Source organism: Aythya marila (genome assembly GCF_965140915.1).
Source record: "Aythya marila genome assembly, chromosome: W".
Classification (NCBI taxonomy): domain Eukaryota; kingdom Metazoa; phylum Chordata; class Aves; order Anseriformes; family Anatidae; genus Aythya; species Aythya marila.
In genome coordinates this window covers 1,184,725-1,202,012 of record NC_139081.1, presented here as the reverse complement: position 1 = coordinate 1,202,012, position 17,288 = coordinate 1,184,725, and the positions used below count along the sequence as shown (strand labels likewise).

At 50.5% G+C, this 17,288-nt stretch overlaps 1 protein-coding gene across 15 annotated transcripts in view; it reads right to left on the bottom strand.

Moving 5' to 3' along the window:
- LOC309889424 (transcription factor 4-like) overlaps window positions 1-17,288 on the bottom strand; it is a 177,652-nt gene that overhangs the window by 26,422 nt on the left and 133,942 nt on the right. For all 15 annotated transcript variants that reach the window (XM_082782257.1, XM_082782246.1, XM_082782256.1 and 12 more), the window contains 3 exons: window positions 7,171-7,276; window positions 5,545-5,678; window positions 3,461-3,593 (listed from right to left, as the gene is read on the bottom strand). In XM_082782257.1, coding sequence (XP_082638383.1) covers window positions 3,461-3,593; window positions 5,545-5,678; window positions 7,171-7,276 — 373 coding nt within the window. The remainder of the gene's footprint in view (window positions 1-3,460; window positions 3,594-5,544; window positions 5,679-7,170; window positions 7,277-17,288) is intronic.

Sequence of the window (17,288 nt, the reverse complement as noted above, 5' to 3'; positions counted from 1 at the left end):
AGACCAAGCTGGACATAACCAGAGATCTTGTAGAAGTCTTCATCTCCCCCAGATACCCAGGATTGTTTCAATATAGCTAACCTTGAGGTGTATAAAAAAGGTGTAATATAGCTAACTTAACTTGTAGGGGTTTATTTTTTACTGCTTTACGCAGAAATTATGTTTTTTAGTTAAAAAAACATAATTTAGTTAAAAAACATAATTTCTGGTACTAAAAGAGACATGACTGAAACCTGTAGGTGATTAAGAAAACTCCGCATTTGAAGGAATGACAGAAAAAATAATAACAATTAAGAAGAGCAAGCACTGTCCACTGCAAGAGCCCAACTGTTTCAGAGGCGACAGCACCAAAAATCATCCCGGGACGTGGGACTAAGCAGAGAAAATGGATGTCGAGTGTATGAGAGAAGTGACACCCAGCGCTGCTTCACGCAGCGGATGGCTACGGGATATAAGCGAGGGTTTCTATTAATATCTCCCAGTTGTTGGCCCGTCCTTTTAGCTGCACGGAAACGCTATTTAAACACAGCCGCCGACGCCGTGGGGGCCGAGCTGACAGCTTCGGCTTGCACAACGTGGGGCACGTTGAAATAACTGGGATGCTTCCCTCGGCTCCGCACTGCTGGTGCCCCGAGCAGCACGCTGAAGGGAAGAAAATTCCTAGGAAAAAGCCAGGGAGTGTATTCGGATGGGGCCAAAAATACCTTAAAAGAACTATTTTCGTGGCTTGGAAGCTAATATTGAAGCACTTTCTCAAGCTCCTCAGATGATGATGCAATAGCAGGATGTAAGAGGAAAAAAAAAAAGGTCCCAGAAGAAATGCTGAACTGATTATTTTCATCAGCTTCGTCCACGGGATGGATGGTGTTTTAAAAGGGATTAGTCAGAAAAATTGGCTCCAACTGAGGTGTCAATGTAAAGGCTTTAAAATGAATCAAGAAAAAGAAAAAGAAAGAAGAATGAAGTGACATTTCTAAGAGCTCTCAAGCAACTCAAAGACAAATTTCCCTAGCTTTTACTGCAGATTACAACTTGGACTGACCTAGCGCTGGAGCGAAGAAGGTGCAGAACATCACAGCAATACTGAAAGCAAAGTTTGGTGAGTTCAAAGAGCCCCCAGACATCAAATCTGACTTCCCCATGAGAAAAAAAACACCGAAGAACAATAAACGAATGGGTAAATACACAACATTGCAGAGCCAAGAGTTTTCAGGGGGGAAGCCACGTCGAAGGTAGCTCGGGAATGGGACTGCACGGCAGGACTTGAGCTGTCAGCGTTCCCTGGGAGCTGTTCCCCCACTCACCGAGCTCTTCATGTACCGAAGGCAGCGTGAAAGGACTGCAGCCTTTGATGGATCGCTTCTAACGACGCTGCAGAGCGCCTTTTCTTGTTCTCCTTCATCTCCTAAAACTTTCTCAGCGTGTTTCTGCGAGGAGCAGTTCTGCGCTGGAAGGCGAGCGGACAGGATGATGGAGCACAGCCTCTTCCCATCCTTCTGGTGGGACTCGGATTGTAAATCTTAAGCTTATTGAATAAACTCCCAGGGATCTGTATCTCAACGAGGGGAATTATATCGAGCAAAGTATCTAGTGTAACAGATCGGCTGCAGCCTTCCCGGAGAGAATTTCACCTGATTTTTTATAGGATCAACTCCAGCACAAACTCAGGCTGTTCTGCTGGCATGGGGCTTTCTGAGAGGGCTGGGAATGATGTGTCTATGTAAAGAGGAGTGGAAAAACTTGCACCGTCTCGGCGTTCACAGCTGATGATCTTCCCAAATCATGGGGAGCTGACATTGCTGGGTCGAAGTCACATCCTTCTTAGGCTGCGCGACCGCTCGCCACCCTCGTGTAACTGGAAGCTCGGCGTTCTTGTAAAATAGGCAGCGCGGTACGCTGCGACTGCTCGAGTAATAAAATTACTGTGAAACCAGTGCCTCAAGGGGAAATGCACATAATGTTTCTCCTGGAAAAGCTGCATGTCACAGTGCATAATGTCATGCAAACAACACGTCATTAGGGCTGAAAGCAGCGCGCAGGATTAATGCGGGCATCAGATGGCTACGACCGAGCGCCTTCAGCATACGCTCGGCGAGCCCCGCTCAGTGACTGGTTGCTGAAACCTTGCACTGCTTCAGACCTTTGAAAACGAGAGCCAACGCTTTGCATAACACTACCCACTGCTTCCCGTCGATGCCATCGCGCAGCCTCGTGGAAGAAGCTGGCTCCCAGGGCACCCAGGGGAAGGCCAGCACGCACGCAGCCTGCGGGGCACGTTCACCTTGCTCTTCTGGCTTTGCTTTTCAGGAGAGGGATCCAGATGGAAGTCTGGAGGAATTTTTTTACACGGGCACTGAATATTTATTTATTCAGGCACTGAGGCACATGGACAGGAGACGGGATTCTCACTCCTGCCTGCTTGTGTCCCTCTGCGAAATCTTTTTCTGTTATCTGTAAGGCGCCTGCATCGCGGCTGTGAAATGGCAGAATTAAGTTTGCCTCTATTAGGCCTCTTTTGAGGGCAAAACCGAGAGTGATTTCTGCCTGTCGTGCCCACAGAAGCAGCAGCTACGTTGTAAAGGAAGAACTCTCAATGGAATGGCAAGATTGAGCGCGGAAACACTACCCTGAAACGGGATCCCTTTTTCTCAGACAGTGACAAATTAAGAAGAGACCGTATTTAGTTTTTGCTTTGTTCAGAGCCCTTGAAAAATCTGATGCCCATGTGTTAATGGTTGAACCCACCCTCCATTCTTGCTGCATTAGTCCTGCTCCCCGTCATTCAATCCGGAATCATGTGTGTAATCCGAAACATGTGTCCAGCGATGTGTTCCCTATTTACCAATTATTTCATTAGCTTTATTTGTTCTTTGAGATACAGGCAAAGCACTATTTTTTTTTATTTTTTAGTTCCTGTATTGAAGCCTGGCCCGGTGTTTGCCAACTCTTTAGGAAAGTACACAAATGCACGCTCTTGGATTTTGCAGAGCGATGTCAGCGGGGGCTGTCCCCGCTGCAGGGACACGCTGCCACCTCCACGTCCCCCACGCCGCGGGGAAATGGGGAAAACACCCAAGGGGATGACCACAAGGTGCATCACCAGGTGCTCCCGAGCTGCTGCAGGCAAGTAGATCACTAAGGGCAGCAAAACCAGGCTTCAAAACCAGCCAGAGCAGGCAGCGGGGGTACCAGACCATCTTCTGCACTGTTTTTGAAGCAAACACTTGGCTGCAATCCTCATTTCACCAAAAAAAAGCGTTCGGATCTATGCGCAAAGGAGGGCGAGGTCACTGAGGATGTGTTTATTTCCAGGAACATCCTGCTACCTCCCTGAGCCTCTTGGACTCGCTATCTTTGATTTGGGCTCTCTGGCACCAGCACAGTGCCCTGGAGCAGAAAAAAGAGGCAGGAGAGAGCGGGGAAGCCCCGGGCAGCAGGCGCAGCGCCCGCCCGCACTCACCCATGATGCTGTCGGTCCCGTTGGCCGGCGGCGTGCACGACGAGGCGCTGTAATGATTCGTGCCGCTGCGGTGGAAGGTGGACATCGGAGGAAGACTGGAGTTGATGTCTGCTGAGGAGTGTGATGGGTAGCTCTGTGCCGAAGAGGAGGCAAAAAAACAAAGGAAATATTTTCAATATTTGCAATATTTTAAGGACTGAGAACACAAAGGGCAGCAGGCTGCTCGTGCTGCTCCAATTCCAGGTGCTGCTGTGCTTCACCCAACCAAGAAAAGCCACGAGGCTACGGGGGGAGGGTGTTTTTCTACCTCAATTTGACAGCTTTTGGAGAAGAGGCAGCACATCCCAACCTGCCATGCATAAATATCCACAGAGGAGGGGATGTAACTGCTGGGGAAACTCCGTTTCCTTTGGTTTCTCAGGGGAAGACATCCAAATGCTATCGCTAAGTATTTCAGGAGAAACATGGGATCTGGACATAGCCTAGCCAGGACCTGTTCCCTTTACTCACAGCATCTTGAAAATCACTGATGTGTCTGAGAAAATAAGAGTAATAACAGCTTTTCTATCTTCTTTTTGCAGTTTCCCTACAGGTCACCGAAAAGTTAAGGACATTTGCAGGGAATTGAACTGAAACCATCCAAAATTTCCTCCCTGGGCTTTTCTTAGAAGATTTTTTCTTAGAAGATTGGAAGATTTGGCCCGTCCAGATGCCCAGAATGGATGATTAACAGGAGCTTTGCCAGCACCGAGCACCTACAACTCAGACTGGCATCAGTGAGGGAGCTGGGTCCTCCCTGTCTCTGAAATTTAGGAAAAATAAGAGTATCTATTAAAAAAAAAACAACATTTTGGGGACTATAGGTGGAATATCTATTCTCATTTTACACTGTAGAAATATTCTAAGTCTTCATAACCCCCCAACGTGTTACAAAAGCAAGAAATTCAGAATCAAGGCAGACTTAAAAGAAATGCAAGAACGTTTGCAGACTTGCCCAGCCAAGGTACTCGGCTCTCTGACCTGAATCCCGAGCTGGTAGCATGGAAAAGCTACCTAATTCTGATGGATGAGCACCGGTGTAGATACCAAATTAGACGAAATTGGGTTTTAAAAGTTATGCTCCATTTTTGTAATAGATGCCTGTCACTTCAGAGCAACATTAAGTTTGCTTAGTGCCTTAATTATGCTTTTGAGAAGGACATGATTAAGCAGTTTTTGAGGCAATCCCTTTTGCTTTTGCCTTCCTATTCATTTTGCATGGCAGCGTGCTACCCTCATTAAACGTGAGACTTTAAAGATTTGTTTTGCAAATTCATTTTCAGTTTGTAACAGTGAAGTTTGTTTCTCCTTATTCCTAAAGCGATGTTTCTCCTAGGCACAGGCTTCTCACCTAAAACCAGTGCTCTCTGCTCTTCCTTTTTAATGGTCTTCAGGAGCGAAAAGCACAGGTATAGATCAAAAAAACAAAATGTTTTGTGCGTTTTGAGGAAAAAGGGCTTCACTTCAGCAGCCTGTTCATTTGTTTATCTCCTCCTTTACTTAAAAACACGAGCAAAACGAAGGGCTGGATTGATGCAACCCAGCGTCGTTTCTACATATCCAATTCAGCCGTGATATTAGGAGAATATCCACTAAGCTGCACTCAAATCAGATTTAATTCCAATTTTGTTCTATTCCAATACAATAGATGGAATCAGTCCCAGCAACTTCCTCGTGTGAGAGATCAGGATGTACCGGAGAAAATGAGAAAAAATCCCTTTTTGCAACCAGCAAATGACTGCTGGATGGCTACCTGTGACCGGCAAAGGACGGCGCCTGCCAGAAATCAAAGCCCAGGCCGCTTTGCCTCGCCGTGTGGGCTCAGCACCAGCCCACGCAGTGGCTTTTTCTGCTCTTTTCTCTTCCCTGTTGCGCCAGGAGGGGTTGGGATGGGTGAAGGAGCTGTGACCCATCAGGGCTGGCGGTGGAAATGGGTACGGCACAGGCTGGGAAAACTGTGCAAGGGAACTAAGTGCCAAGATGATGCCTTGGCAGAAATGTGCTGCCCACCCCGGTTTCCCTGGCCCCGTGTCCCTGTCCCTTACCAAGCGGTCGTGGGGGTGCAGGCTGCAGTAGCTGCTGGACTGGGGGAGGTGGGAAGAGTTGCCCAGCATGCCCCCGTAGCCGGGCTGGTTCATCCCGCTGGAGGAGCTCCACGGGTCGCTGCTGTGATGGCCATCTGCAAGAGAGAGGAGGACACGGATGTGGATGTCCCAAGGCTGCAAATCCTCCGAACCACCCCCCCGGTTCATCCTGCTGCAGGCTCGAAAGCATCACATCACCTATAACCAACCCCAGCAGGCAGAAATCCGACCTTTGAAATGAAACACTCAGGATGGGCTAACGAGCTTTGGAGAAGCCTCAGCTCGATAAATGCTGAGATATGTCCCGATCTCTGAATGTTTCCACACCCAAAAAGCTGTCGGAGTTGTTTTATTGCTTACAAAAAGGGGGCTCCCCAAATTTTATCCGAGGGGAGAGCGAGCTGCACGTTTCGCCTTTAGCTCGCCGTGCTGAAATGGAATTGCAATAACGCAACGAAAATTATTTTCGGCTGGAAGAACGCCAAAGCCTTAAAAAAATAATAATAAAAAGAAAGAGATAACTTTTCCCTAACGAGCAGCAGACCTCAAAGACAGGCACGTGGGCTGGAGGAGCTGCCTGCTCTTTCAAACTCCAGGAGTTGGTCTAATAAAAAATGATGATGTCTCACCTACAACCCTGCCTCCTTTCTACACTTCAAACACCCAGGCAACGGCGGCACTTCCAGCATCACCTTCCCCTCGCTGTTTGAACAGTCTCTTAAGGCAGATTTATGTCTTCCATGCAAATCGGGGAGAAGGTATCACTTCAAAAGGCAGAATGGCTCAGCACTACAAAGGGTAAATATTTGATGGCACTAGAAACCTATTAACCTCCAGCTTTTATAACCTGGGAGGAGCTTCCTGGTGCTCTCTAGGCAGGATTTGTTGATGCTGAAGCCAAAAGCACCATTTTCTTTTCAGCCACTGCCCGTCCGTGCCAGCTCAGGAGCTGGTTTGGATGGAGATCTCTGCACCAAAGGAGGTGACAAAAGGGACAGTGCTGCTGACGTCCTCGTCCCTCCCATCCTCGTTGTCCACCAAGGGACCCCCAGGGATGGGAAAAGTCCCAGCAGAAGCCTGGAGACACTGAGCAGCACCCAGCACCTTTAGCTGGGTCCTGTTTTCCACCCACAAAATAAAAAATCACCTCTTTTTCGACTCAAAAGCGACTTTTTTTCATGGGTGGAAACTGGGCAGTATACACAGAGGCAGCAAAACCCAACCCCATGCCCTGCAAGTCCTTCAGCCCAGCGGTCCTACTGAATCAAACAGATTCACTTGTCCTCTACACAGCCCATCTTGCCAAACTCTAGGGGTTTTATTTATGAAGTTATGCAGAAATTCATCGAACTTCAAGAAACTCCGAGATAAGGAGCTGGCGAGTTATTCACCACGCCGCTTCGCTGCGGGGTCGAGGCGAGATGTTCAGAGGCACAATGGCCAGACCAAGACCTCCAGGTCTTCATTTTCATGGTAATGCTACAGGCCACGGGATGATACGCCAGTGGGGCCCGACGACACGCGAGCCAAAATGCAAACAGAGGCAAAATATGCAAAACAGCTCGCTTTTTGAAAGCTGCCTCTTACCTTGCATGAAGAAGGAGCTAGGAAAAGTGCTGGCTGCTGGTTTTGAGGATGGATAACCTGGTGAATCCCTATTGTAGTCGGCAGTGCTTGCTGACGGGGCATAAACCTACGGAAAAAAAGACTAATTTAGTGTGCCTTTAGCAGGAAGCAGGGAAGAAATATTGAGTTTTTACCTCGCTGGGTATAAATCAGTTCGCAACACCACATCATTCTTCTCCGGGAACACAAAACCCTCGGTATATGTGTGACCGGGAAATAAATGTGAAGCTTCAAAAGAAAACTCCAGCCTGACATTTCCCAGCTTTAAACAAGGATATTTGCAAGGTATTTGTCAAACTCTTTATTTCTGTAAATACAACGAATCAGCAGATGTACATATGTTCTTCCTAGAGCGCCGAGGAGCTTAAAATAAACAAGGGCTTGAAACAATAGCGATTTTCTCATCTGAAAGCCTACGGACTTAGCACGTTGAAAAACAAAGAGGGAAGCAGCGCGAGCCAGCGAAATACTTCATTTCCCAAAATTAAAAAAAAAAAAAAAAAAAGAAAATGGAGGTTTAGAAGAGCAGCCTTATCGGGAACGCCGAAAATTGCAAACACATCTTGGGATATTGAATTCCCATGGACGTAGCCCCTTCCAGGGAAGCTTGAAAGGGACTGCTCGAAACCTGGGCTGCCACAGGACCACCAACACAGCGTGTGTACACGTCGGGGGGAAAACCCCTCCTCCCCTCGGACTCTGACGGTATTTGTGTGTGCAATAAACTTGGTGCATGTGCCAACAGACTGCTTGCCTTGCATTTGTTTGTTTGCTAATCCACCGGAGGGGTTCTGCGACTTGCCTTTTATAACATATCTGCTGTGTTCCTTGCTCGTGCCTAGGTCAACCCGGACGGCGTTTAAAAAAAAAATACCAAATAATAGTAAAATATAAAAAAATACAGCATGAAACAACACACAAAAGAAAAGCAGACACACACACACACAAAAAAAGGAAAAGCTGGTGCAGGCTGCTGAGCGTAATTCATTATTTCGAGCGTGGTTTATTCCCTCTCCACCCCCTCTCCCTATAGCTCGCGCTATTCCTCTGCGTTTTGTTCCTGCGCTGGAGGTGCCTCTCTCCAGATGGTCAGGAAGACTGAAGCACTGTCATCTCCTTGATGAAAATGGATACCTTCCTGCCTCCATTTTGAAGCAGGCAGCAGATCACAAAATTGGCAGAGCGCCGACGCCGCCGTTCGCAGGTCACGGCGAACGGGAAGAGAAAAGGCAGCAGCGGAGCGCAGCCGCGCCCCCCGGCCCGCACCTCGCAGCCGTTGTGGAGGGGATTTCAGGGATCCCCTCGTCCCAAAATTGAGAGAGGGTTTTAGGAAAGGGCAAGCAAAAGGGCTGTGGGATGTCGAGATGCTCGCTGGCATCCCTCGGGCCCGGCTGCGGCGGTGCCACCCGTGCCCCTGGGTGCAGGCCGGGCCTGAAGCGCTGCCCTGCCCAAAATGTGATCCACACGGGGCAGCACCAGCAGCAACCCCACACCCGGAGAAACTGGGGCTAAAGCAAGAGTTTTGGGGAAAGCAGAGCCAAACGGCTCAGCCATGGTGGCTCAGAGGCCCCAGAAGCCCTCCTCAGAAGCCACGGCCCTGACGTGAGGCACCGAGAGCTGCCCACACGGGGGGAGCTGAGGTAGTGCAGTGGCAGCCAAGGCCACAGCCAACTTTCTACTTTTCTGTCAGCGTTCAGCCAGATCCAAGGCACAAGAACACAAGCACATGGGTCTGCAAGCCCTAGGGTTGCCCTGTCACCAGCTGTCAGCCCATGGTGCCACCTCTGGTGCTGCTTTCCTCCTAGCACTGCTCTGGCACAGCTTCCCCTAATGGCTGTGCTGCAGCTCACGAGGCAGGCATAAAGTCTGGTGCAGACTGCTGAGAGAAAGAAAAGTAGCCCAAATGAAGGATTTTCATGTTTGCCAGTTTCAAAAGCCACCTGAGCTTACGGCCCTCCTCCTTTTGGCTCAGCAGACCTCAGCAGCGAGGCAGCACGGCCGCAGCTCCCACCTGGAAAAAACAGGAGGGGCGTTGGGCTGCGAAGAGATGGACAAGGAAAACCCTCCTGAATCCCATCTGATTAGGAAAACCCTCCTGAATCCCATCCGATTAGGAAAACCCTCCTGAATCCCTTCTGATTTCAGATACACGGAGCTCCTGCTATTTTAAGGGCGGCCGCCACCTCTTCATCCTCACCTACCCGGCGCTCTCCCTCCCGTGCCCCGCGTCGCCCACCCTGTAGTGGGGTTCAGAAGTGCTCGCTGGCTAAATTCCTGGCTAAATTTATTTTTTCTGCTGCTTTATAGCGACATTTTCACACAGAGCAAGCCGCTGGATTGAAGGAAATTAACTCGTTTTGCTGTGACAGGCTCAGTCAGAAGGAGGAATTTGAGGAGATGCGAGGAAGCGTTTGGAAAAACTACTGTATTTCCTGCACAAGTGTCACTCCTTCACCATCAATATTCCTTATTTTCAGAGTTTTGTCACCGTGGGATTCTCAAGTTATCATGACTTCGGTTAGGAGCATGCCTGGAAATTCCTCTCGTCCTGAACTGTGCCGAAGTCTCCAGATTTTTTGCCTTTGTATGACCGGGACTGCAGCATTTTCAGCGGGCGATACATGATGCAGAATAAATGATTAACGGGATGAATGACAATATTCTGGCCAGACCATTTTACAGAGGAGTTGCGTCTCCAACCCCAGCTAAACAGACAGAAATCCTCATGAGTAAGCGATGATAAAGGGACCAACCCAATAACCCGACGCAGGAGAGCGAAAGTTGAACGGGTTAAATTCGTGGCCCTGGTAGAAATGGCAATCTGCTGCCTACGAGAAGAGAGAGGAACGAGATGTGTACAAGAGTGACTTTCTGATTTGACAGAAAGTGCATTAGAGATTTAAAGATGTTAATATTCTTAAAGAGAGCCCGAATTTAGAAAATCACTCTGACTCATGCTGGGAGGTTTGAAGAGATGATGAATAATGATCTGGGAAAAAAAAACAAGCCCTGCTGTAATGTGACAGGATGACAAAATTATCACATTGTCTCCATTTCTGGGAGCCTGCCTTCGACTTCCAAACACCTTTTTGTCTTTCATTCTCCTGCAAAGCTCGCCGTCCCGGGGACGTGCTTCAGAAATCTCCCATTTTCCAGGACCGTGTGCTGTTTTCCACCCGTGGTGACATGCTCAGACCTCAGGAATCCAGGGTTTTCCAAGCAAAGAGCCTCGGGAATGCCTATAACACGTCGTAGCATTACTGGATTTGGAGTGAAGGGCTCTGGCTGGTGCCAAAGGGCTCGCTGAGGTGCGTCCAAGTACCAGGAGGTGCCTCCAGAAAGCGTGGCCACCTCCCCAGCTCCCCATCGAGCTGTCTGGAGGCACCTGGCTGCTGGTGTTTGGAAACTGAGCTTGAGCAAGGTAAAGAGATCTTCTCCTCCTCTCCTGTCTTGGCTCTGCTCTCCTCCCCTCTCAGGCCTCCAAGCACCCGGACGCAGGACGCAAAGGTTAAGGTGTAAAACACTGGGTACAGAGAGATCCACTCCGACAGGAACCCGATGGAAGGAAACGTCTCCGACGAGAAGAAACTCAGCATAAAAGCTCCTCGACGCCAGCACCTGCCCAGGGGTTTTGCAGGAGTCCCTCGCAAAACCCCTCGCGCCGTCCTCCTCTGGCTTGGTGGCTTGAGGTGACGCAGGGGAGGCTCAAAGCTAAGAGCGAGCCAAGGGCTGACCACAGCCACGTGCTGTGTTGGACAAGAAAGCCTTCTTGGCCACCAGTTGTCCCAATTTGTCATCCGTGGGGTGCCACCGCTCCCATCTCCTTTACCTGTGAGCTCCAGATCCACACGAGGCCGAAAACAGGGCCGGGACAGGCAGGCGGCGGCACCATCCCCTGCTCGAGCACTTGGAGGGGAAACCCTCTCACCAGCAACACTAAAATTTAAAATACTCGATAAAAAAGGAAGAAAAAGAAAAGCATTCTGTCCTTTCTCATCACTTGAGGGCCACCCTCCTCGGCTGCCGTCCTCCCAGCCCCGCCGCCTGCCCAGGGGCAGCTCTGCCAGGCTGGGGATGAATCTCCCCAGCTTTTAGCTTTTTAAAACAACCCGACGTGGCATGAATTCGGGATTTTCAGCCCGTGTGAGGCGCAGATGCCCTTTCCCCGGGCCGACCTGCTGCAGGTTTCCCGCAGAAGGGGCTGGCAGGTCCCTAATTTCGGCCACATGTTTTGAGGGAGAGGAAGAGGGAGCGGGGCCGAGGAGGGGGGGAGGAGGAGGCGCGCTGATGAAAAGAGCAGCTCCACAAGTGAAGCACATTACCAGCCCGGAGTGGAAAGGGCCGGAAGGAAAACCCACCCACCTCACCCCGCGTTTCTTCTATCAACCTGCAATTGAGGCAATCAAAACCAGCTGTCGGCTCTTCCAGATCTTTCTCGCAGGACAAACACGCCAAAGGGCCCCGGGCCCGGCGTTGCCAGCAGCTGGTAATTGAGACCAGATGAGCCCCGGGAACGGCAAAGCACATGCGAGGCGAGCCCCGGCCCCGCGAGAGGTATGAAATTGCAGGTCCCGCTGAGCCTTTAAGTGCACGGTGCAGCGGCAAAAAACAAGTGTACGCCGAGCAGAGAGCCACCTGCACGCTTGCCACCGAGCCCCGGGGGCCACAGGTTGCCCGGGGCTAATGCCGAAGCCGTGAGGTGCCCGGGGGGGACGGGTGCAGGTGTGGGGTCGCTCAAGCCCTTGGCACCAGCAGCGGTTGTCCCCGCGGCACGGTGACCCTCGAGTACCCTCAACGTTAGCTGCCCTTTTTTTTTTTTCTTCCCCCTCTTCTTCTCTTCTTCTTCCTCCTCTTCTTCTCCCAGCCGATGGGAGCTCTGGGGTGCTGGGTGAGAAGAAGGCAGAGCCACCAAGTGGATCCTGATGAGAAACCAGAGTGGTTTCTACCAGGCGTTGGGGAAGGAAAAGGAAGAAAGGCGAGAGGGACAGAAGGTTGTGGGGGTGAGAAGTGAGCAAATATTGCAGAGGAAGTCCCGGGGATGGGGGACAAGAAGATGGGAAGGCAAAACGGAAAGAAAAATTCTTAGAGAGGGGAATTGAATAAGTTAGGAAGGTGCCACGGAGATGGGCACAGCACAGGGATGGGAGCACGGGAGGATCGGCCCGTGCCGGGGAGGTGGCCACCGAGGGCTCCCCAAGCTTCAGCCGCATCCTGGTGGCACCTCCCAGAGCCAGAAGAAGGCTGAGGAAGGAGAAAAGAGGGAATGACAGATTGCAGAGCCACCGAATCTGTAAAGGCCAACGAGGAGCTGGGTCTCAGGAGCCAAGGGCCAGAGGTGGCCACCTTACCTTGAGGTAAGACCAACGAGCAGCCCTTCGAGCGCCCCGGCCGTGGCAGGGCTCGGGGACGGCCCTGAGGATGCAGAAGTCAGCGGAGAGGAGCAGGAGGCACGGCCAGGAGGGGAAACCAAAATGCAAAAGGGAGAGGGAGTCGGCAGGAAGGGAGGACAAAGCACCAGGGGTGTGACTGGGGAGGAAAGATGGGACAGAGCCGGGGAGCGGAGCTGACATCCTGCACTGCCCACAGCCCCGGCGCTTGCAGCGAGGCAGAACCAGACCTCAAAAAAATATATATATAAAAAAAAAAAGGCAATAAAGAGCGAGTAAGAGCAAAAAAAGTGGGAAAAGAGAAATAAAAGTGATGATGAAAAGAACAAAGGTGCCACTTGGCCGGGCTCCAGGGCGAGTTTTCAGATGTGAATTCTAATTCACATTTAATAGAAGATAGCGAGTTTTTAGGCTTTTTTTTTTTTTTTTAAGTGAAGGACTTCCCAGAAAAGGACCATCTCATGCCTGTTCCCTCTTCTCGGGATCTGCTTTCCAACTTCCTTTCCTGCTCTGCTTTTACCGAGAGCCATTTTGTGCTTTTTTTTTTTGCCTTCTTTTCCCAATTCTCTGCTTCCAGACACACGCGGAGACGGGAACGCACCAGAGTCTGCCCATATTTTCCTCTTAAATCTCAAGCAAGCGAAGGGTTTGCCGCCATCCTTGGCCAACATCGACCTCGCCCACCACGATCCCATAACTTCGGGTCGACAACCACGAAGCGGATGCTATCCATGTGCCCAAAGAGCTCCGAGAGCCCCCTTGGTTTGGGGTGCCATCAGCTTCAGGTGCTGAGCCACAAGAAAAACCAAGGAGGAAAAGAGAACCGTTTGCTTTGTGTGTCAGCGGAGATGTCAGTCCCCATTAATAAATCTATCCGCTAAATCTACTCTTATTCATGGGGGACATCACCAAGTTAAAGTAAAATAAATTATCTTTAATTAAATGGAATTGTCGTCTTCCTCCTGCTATCATCCCCAATTATTACATCCTAATCAGCCCTTTTGGGAGAAGGCACGAGGGAAGGCTGAAAGGCACATTTACTCTAAACAATTTCTCTCTCTGTCAAGAGATGGAAGTTTTATTTTAATTATTGTTTAGGACTCCGATTTTTACTCTTTTTTTTTCTGATGAAAGGGATTAAAGTTTAAAACGCCATCATTCAAAGCAAGGAAGAAATCTGCTGGTGTCAGGGCAATTTCCACTTAGGCCCTCCTACGATTTGAAGCCCAGAGCGAGGAGATGTGCGAATCCTTCAGGTCGACTTCTTCAGGGTGAGATCCAGAGGGGGATTTCCATTCAAAAAAAGAAGTGTTCTGGCTGCAGATAGGAGGTGAGGGCACTCAGAGGGCTACAAAACCCTCACACCTCACGGGGTGAGCGCCCAGGAGGCTGGAAGGTGCCTGGAGGAAGCATTGAAGTCTCCTGGGCTGGGCTGCTTCAGCTCAAGCTGTCTCCCGAGCTGTCCTGGAGAAGGTCTGCTTGCCCGTGTTGGAAAAGGCTGCTCTTTTTCAAACGACGACAATTTAACCCCAAATATTTCCCAGGATGTGTTATCACCACCACCTGCACGGTGAACGCCGCATCCACTGGCCAGAAAGCTCCCGGCACCAAAAAAACCCTCAGCCAAAATTTACCAAGGACGCACCAAACATCCTATGAAGCTCTGCCCATCCAAAATCATCAGGAGCTGCACTTTAATATTAATCTCCAGGCCCTGTGCAGATTTAAAAACGCATTTCTCCCCCTGCCAACGCTTGCTCGTTGGCCGTGAAGTCCCCAGACGCGCCCTGAGCACTCCCTGCCCAGTTACAGGACGAGATAAATTTCAGGTAACAACAAAAAGGGGAAAGCAGAGATTGTGACAAGGGCTGGAAAAAGGAAGAAGCGCTCCGTTCCCATTAATTAATGCAGCCTTTTTATATATATATTAAAAAAAAAAAAAAAAAAACACGCACTTTTCAGGGTGTAGCACTGTTTTCATTTAACGCTGCTTTGAATTGCCGCCTCCAGAAGTTAAAAAAAAAAAAAAAAAAAGAGGAAAAGAAAGAAACCACAGCTCTCCGAGCCTGCTGACTTCTTATAAAAGAACCAGTTTTAAACTTGTTTACACTACTGGTTCCAAATGAATTCAAGATGGTGGCTAGTTAAAGAAAGGGAGCCCATGCCAAGGGTTTTGATCAAAGGGCTCCCATTCAACAATGTTCAGTTTTAATTGACCACTAATTAAGCTACATTAGTCAAAGAAAAGTCTCTATCACTTCTGAGTGACGAAGAAAAGAATTCCTTTAACCCTGTCCTCGTCCTCCTTCAGCCGGCTCGCGGCAAAGCAGCTTCTCGAGTCTCCGCCTTGGAAGCGTTTCCAGGATCAAGACGCCAACAAATCATTTTTTTGGGGGGGGTTTTGAGCCAAAAAAACTCAAAAAGAAGAGTCGGAGGAGGGCTGTCGTGTCAGGATCAGATCGATCAGAGGGAGCGAGGAGAGATGCCGACGCGTAGCTCGCTCCGAGCAGCGGGGTCGGGAAGGGGAAGGCTGCGAGGTGGCACCGGGATGGTTTGAAGGAAGGCCAAAAGTCCTCGATATTCCCGTGGGCTTCACGGAGAAGTTTGCAGGATGCAGGGAGCAGCTCCCCAGCACCGCAGCCCTCTTTGCTGAGGGCTACACTCGCGGCCTTCCCTTGCGTTGTATGTTATCCTAACGATTTTTGGCAACAAACCGCTGCCTTTCAGATAATGGCATTTAATGAGGCCCATATCTTTTTTTTCAGCGTTCTGCCCCAGGCTCATTAAAATGCACTTGTTTTTGCCACGCAATGGCTCGCTCTCCGAAACCAAAATATGAATGCAAATGGGCGCTGCTAAGTTTAAAGCGGGATTTGCATAACAGGAACCCAACGCGGCGCTGAACGCCTCTCAGCACCACAATTATCGCAAGGGGGGGGCAAAAAGGAAAAAAAAAAGATGGGTTGTGCGAGCCACCGCGAGCTCGAGGATGAAGGAGCTGCTGGTTCGTGACACCGTTATCTCCCGCCGCCCGGTCTCAGCGAGGAAAGGGGGTCTGAAAAGCCTAAACTCGATGGGGTAATTGGTGAGATAGGTACAAAACGGGATGTACCTACTGCCAGTAGTGCTGAGAGATGAGCTTGTTAGCCGAGAGCCTAAGGGGGCAAAGCCGGGGGTTGTGCAACTGTTGTAGGGCCGCAGCCGCCAAATCGGGTTTTAAAAATAAAGCTGAGCACTGCCGGGCCTCCTTTGTAGAGCTATCAGGGAGATCAGTCACTCAGAAAGTCACCCCATGGTTTATTTCGTGTGTTGTCTGTGAAAAGTTAGACTTGGAGGTGCTCAGCCCCGTGGTGGGGGCTTGCCCTGAGATCCTACAGCACCTCAGCACCGCCAGCTAACTCAGTGCAAGGAGACTGGGCGCTTTTGGGGCCGCCCACTTTGCTCTGACAAGGAGGAAACCACGTTGTGAAAGCTTACCGTGGTTCTGAAACGAGCCCGAAAGGAACCAAAGTAAAGGTTTCCAGCCTTAAAAATGCTCCCACTTTTGTGCTGACAGTGGCAGGAGCCTCAGCAGGCCGAGCGAGCACCCCAACGCCTCCCGTGACGCCACCACGGGCAGTGCTGACGAGATCCTGCTCAATGCCAGCAAAGATTAGGAAAAAAAACACCAAAAAAAATACCCCATGGTTCCCTTTTCTGTACACGACAGCTCCATGGAGGCACCCGGTCCCTCCCAGCACCTCAGGGGGCGGCCTGGTGTCACCGAGCGCAGGCCCGTAGCCACAAAGCCCGTCCTGGTGGCCAAAGCTGAGGCGGGAGCCCCGCCACCACCGGCCCCTCATGGCTTTCAGCTCCTCAACCAGGCCCAGGAACCCCAAATTAGGGCCTGGCAGGGCTCTGAGGGCTTCTTGCGAGCCCCAACTGCTGCCCCACGGCCCTAAAAGCACCTCCATCACCCCTGGGGGCGAACACGGAGCCGCGGGGCACCCCTACGAGCGGCCCTCTCTTGGCTCTGGCAGAGACAGAGGCCCTTCTCCAAGAGACAGATGTGTGCTGGGGGCATGGCTGGGTTATTTCTCTCATCTCCATGCCAGGGAGATCGGGGACCATCCATCAAAACCTGCCCTTGATGGTCCTGGAGCTGCGACATGGCGACAGCCCCCAGCGCCCTCCTGAGCTCAGAGCCCCCCCGCCACGTGGCGTTGGGGCGAGAAGGGGCAGGGCGGGGGAAAAACAAAATAGCAATGATAAAAAAATAAAAAAAAAATAAAAATATACCAAAGTTGTTATTTTTCCTGATAAAAACAGGAGACGCGGGGTGTATCAGGTGTTCACAAGCACGGGGATTCAAGTCGTTCTGCGACTCCAAATCTGCAATCACCTCCGAGCCTCAACCAAGCACCACTCCCAAGGCATCTCCAGCTTCACCTCTTCACGTCTTCGGCTCTTAAACCCTGCCTATCCTGCGTGGGGACAGCACAAGATTTCTTTCTCCCTTTTTCTGACAGTTAGAGGCTGGGAGAAGCCAGGAGCATGACGACAGCAAGCACGGAGCCGAAGCAGAGGACGGGCAACCACGAGGCGCCGATGGCAGCGGGCACAGGAGGGGCAGCACTCGGTAAAACTGCATTAAAACAGCTTCAGCATTACCTAGCTGGGACTTGTGCCTACGATAACGTTCCCTGCTGCTCA